The following is a 3,506-nucleotide window of genomic DNA, read 5'->3' as shown; positions in this document are numbered from 1 at the left end:
TGGGCATGGCAGCATCACCCCCAGGACATCCCATCCACGTTCCTATGCCCCATCCAAGGAGCGCTCCCCCATGTCCTACCACCAGCAGCCTGGTAACAGCCCGGCAGTGAGAGCCCAGCACCCCTGGGTGCCTGCATCCCACCCGCACCACTGGTGGTGCCTCCAGTGTGTTGGCACCCTGCAGTGTGACAGCCCCAGCAGGGTGCCGTGCCCTGGCCGTGCCCCAGCACACCCGCAGGACACTGTGTTCTGGCCCACCGCCTTTGAGGGGCCTCATCCCTGACCCCAGGAACAAGGAAGCAGCTCTGATTGCAGGCAGCACTGGGCTGTGACACGCACTGGGCTGTGACACGTGCTGGGGAAGTGATGCTGCAAGGACAGCCCAGGAGATGAGTCCTCAGCCCAGAGCACGCCCTTCCTGGCTCTGCCTCCTTGCTCACAGGGTGGGCTGCAGTCTCTGAGGGCCTCAGTGCTGGCAGCTGCATAATATCACCCCTTCCTCAGAGTGCAAGGGGGTCCCAGGCTGCCCACAGGGCTTTTTCCATTGGCATTGACCTTGCTCTGCACAAGTCTCTGGCTGTGGGGACTCTGCTTGTGGCTGCTCTGGGACCACCGTGCAGCTGATGGCCGCCGGGCACTGTGCCCATCCCTGGGAGCACCCGTGCTGGGTGAGAGCCCTTCTGGCAGTGCCAGCACCTGGGAAATAAAGGGACACACCTGGATGCTCATCCTCTGCAAGGAGAAGGCGACGCGGAAACCACAGTGCCGGGGCTGTGGGGAGAGCTCAGAGCGGTGCCCACCAGGAGGCATTGGCTCCTGCCAGCCCGGACATGGCTACACGTAGGGGAGGGCTGTCCCTGTTCCTGCTGCTGGGCCTTGCTGGGTCAAAGCTGGCACTGGGTAAGGGCTGAGCGGGATGCGTGGGGAGGGAGTGTTGAGGCCCAGGGATGTGGGTGTGGAACACTGTGGCTGCTGCACCATGTGCAACAGGAGCAATGAGCTTTGCTTTATTTCTGCTGCTTGCATGCGGACCTCCTCCTCCTCCACCACTTCCCTTGGGGCTGCCTGGAGCAGCAGCCCCCTGCTCTCATCTCTGCCGAACCCAGCCCTGATGCACGAGCCAGGATTCACTCCTCTCTCCTTCTCGTCCCGCGGGCCCCGCTCCCATTCTTTGTGTCCCTCGTTATCGGTTCCTGAACATCTGCACACAGCTTTGTGTTCGCTGCCGCGGAGCTCCCAGCCCGTCCCAGGGTAACCGGTTCCTGCGGCTCTTCCCGTCCGACGGGCGGCTCTGAGCGCCGCGGGGCTGGATGGAGGCGGTGGGACGGGGCCATCGCTGGCGCCAGGAGGGGGGTCCTGCCCGGAGCTGTGCCCGCATCCCCCGCTTGTCAGCCTGGGGATGTGCCGCCCTCCCACACTGCTGATCCCCAGGGATCTGTACCTGCTCGGGATGGGGATCCCCGCTGTTGGCTGCCCGTGGCTGATGCACAGTGTGGGGTGTCTCAGTGGCAGCGCACTGGGTGATGCCTCTGCCACCTCTCTGCAGGGAGCATAGACGCGGATTCGACAGTGCCAAAATCCACAAAGCCTCCGGTGTCGCTGCTCAGCACCGCAGCCCCCACTCCTCCCTCCAGCCCGGACACAGAAGCCCCCACCCCAGTGAAGCCCAGCACAGCCCCAGGGACCAGCAATGCTCCCGCAACTTCAGCACACACAGCTGCACCACCTGAGCCCTCTACAGTCGTGGTAGACACCGCCACCTCCATCACCAACACAGTGGTCCTCAGGAGCACCCCCAGTCCCAGCCCACCCCCGGGGAACACCACTGGAACCAGCACTGGTGTCTCCACTGTGATCACAGGAACACCTGCAGACACCTCGATGGCACCGCAGAGCTCCAGTGCCACCCCAGGTGAGTGCCACCCCCACCTGTAGCAGCTCTCCATGACAGCAGCACTAACAAAGCATTGCTGTGCCCAGGCACGAAGCCCTCCTCCCCTGCCACCACCTCATCACAGAGCCTGGATGGAACCATCAGCACCTCTTCAGAGCTGCCACCAACCTGCCCCAGCACCCCAAATGATGCCAGTAAGTGCTGCCTCCTGGGGACAGGTGGCAGGGCCACACGTGCCCTATGGGTATCATCGCCTCTTTGTTATCATAGTGGCCACTGAGCTTCCTGGTGGCCAATGCAGGGGGGCCTGCATCCCCACTGCTCTTGCTGTGGGGGCACTGGTGGTGTCTGTGGTGTGCTCCTGCTGCAGCACAGGATGGATGGGGCATAATCAGAGCTGTGCCTCTTGCTTCCAGTTGCATCCCAGCTCTTCCTCTCCTTGCGTCTCACCACTCCTCTGGACATGGGAAACACCACGGTGCAGGAGCTGCTCCTGGCCAAGGTGAGCTATGCCCTCAGCACACTCAAATGAATGGGGGACCCTCCTGGGGTCCCTTCCTGAGTGGGAGGAGGGAACAGGAGCCCCCTGTTCTGTGATGTCTGTTCTTGCTCTGTGCTGATGCTGTTCTCTGCCCCAGCTCCGCAGGGACCTGCAGGCTGCCTTCCCACATGCTGGGCTCCTCCTGTACTGGAGAGGGGGGAAGCTGATCTGAGCCAGTCACCGAGGGATGCTGGGCAGTACTGAGCCATCCCGCACCTCCTGTCCTTGTCCCTCTGGATAACCCACACAGCCCCATCTGCTTCCCTGCACCCCAGTACCCTTCTGTGTCCCGTTCTCTACCCCTTCCCACAGCCACTCTGCAGCCCCATTGCACTGATGGTAAAGAAGGAGCCCTGCAGCCCCCCCACCCTGCCCCGTTATCACCATGCAGCAGTGGCCCTGTTGGAAGCCAGGGTACTGCAAGGGGTCCCATCAGCCCCCAACCCCCCATGAGCTGTGTGTGCCGTGGGGCCATGGAAATCCCGTGGGCTGAGCTCCTTCCCTGTTTTTTTCCAGTCCCTGGTTGAGGAGACGGCTGCAGTGTCTGCCTCCCCTGCAGCAAAGTCATTTATTAACTGATTAATTAGCCAGATAAAATGAGAGCGAAGCAATTATTACCCTAAGCAAGTCACCTAGCATGGGAGATTAAAAAGTGGAATAATGTGCAAAAATGTCAGTGTTGTATATGGGGGAGTGATCCCTTCCTGCAACCCCGTCCTGCTGGAGCCATGTCCCACCTGGGGAAGGGACATCTGGGGCTGTGGAATCCAACCTGGGGACCATTCCCAGGCACTGGGTTTGTCACCCTGCAGCCAGGAAGGATGAGCAAAGACACCTTGTTGTCACACGCACCCATTTTCCTACCGGGAAAGGCAGTGCACATCTCCTACACATCCCAGGATTGCTTCCATGTACTGTAGGATGCTGCCTGTCTGTCTTGATGGGGGGTTTGTGGGTCCTACTGGGAGATATAGGGGTCTGTGAGGTCCTAAGGGGGTCCTGGAGGTGGATATGGAGGTCATATGGAGGATTTATGATGGTGTCTGGGGATTCTGGGGAGGGATATGAGGG

General features: G+C 61.1%; 1 protein-coding gene across 1 annotated transcript; it reads left to right on the top strand.

The window, feature by feature from the left end:
* Positions 1-311: 311 nt before the first annotated feature.
* Positions 312-3,106, top strand: LOC107318103 (integumentary mucin A.1-like). Its single transcript, XM_032446520.1, has 5 exons — positions 312-900; positions 1,547-1,912; positions 1,981-2,088; positions 2,311-2,396; positions 2,533-3,106. The coding sequence occupies exons 1-5, from the start codon at positions 831-833 to the stop codon at positions 2,605-2,607; spliced, it is 705 nt and encodes a 234-aa protein (XP_032302411.1). The 5' UTR covers positions 312-830; the 3' UTR covers positions 2,608-3,106.
* The last annotated feature ends 400 nt before the right edge of the window (positions 3,107-3,506 follow it).

Source organism: Coturnix japonica, chromosome 9 (genome assembly GCF_001577835.2).
Source record: "Coturnix japonica isolate 7356 chromosome 9, Coturnix japonica 2.1, whole genome shotgun sequence".
In the NCBI taxonomy this organism is placed as follows: domain Eukaryota; kingdom Metazoa; phylum Chordata; class Aves; order Galliformes; family Phasianidae; genus Coturnix; species Coturnix japonica.
Note: the sequence above shows the minus strand (reverse complement) of the source record. Positions and strands in the feature narration are given on the sequence as shown.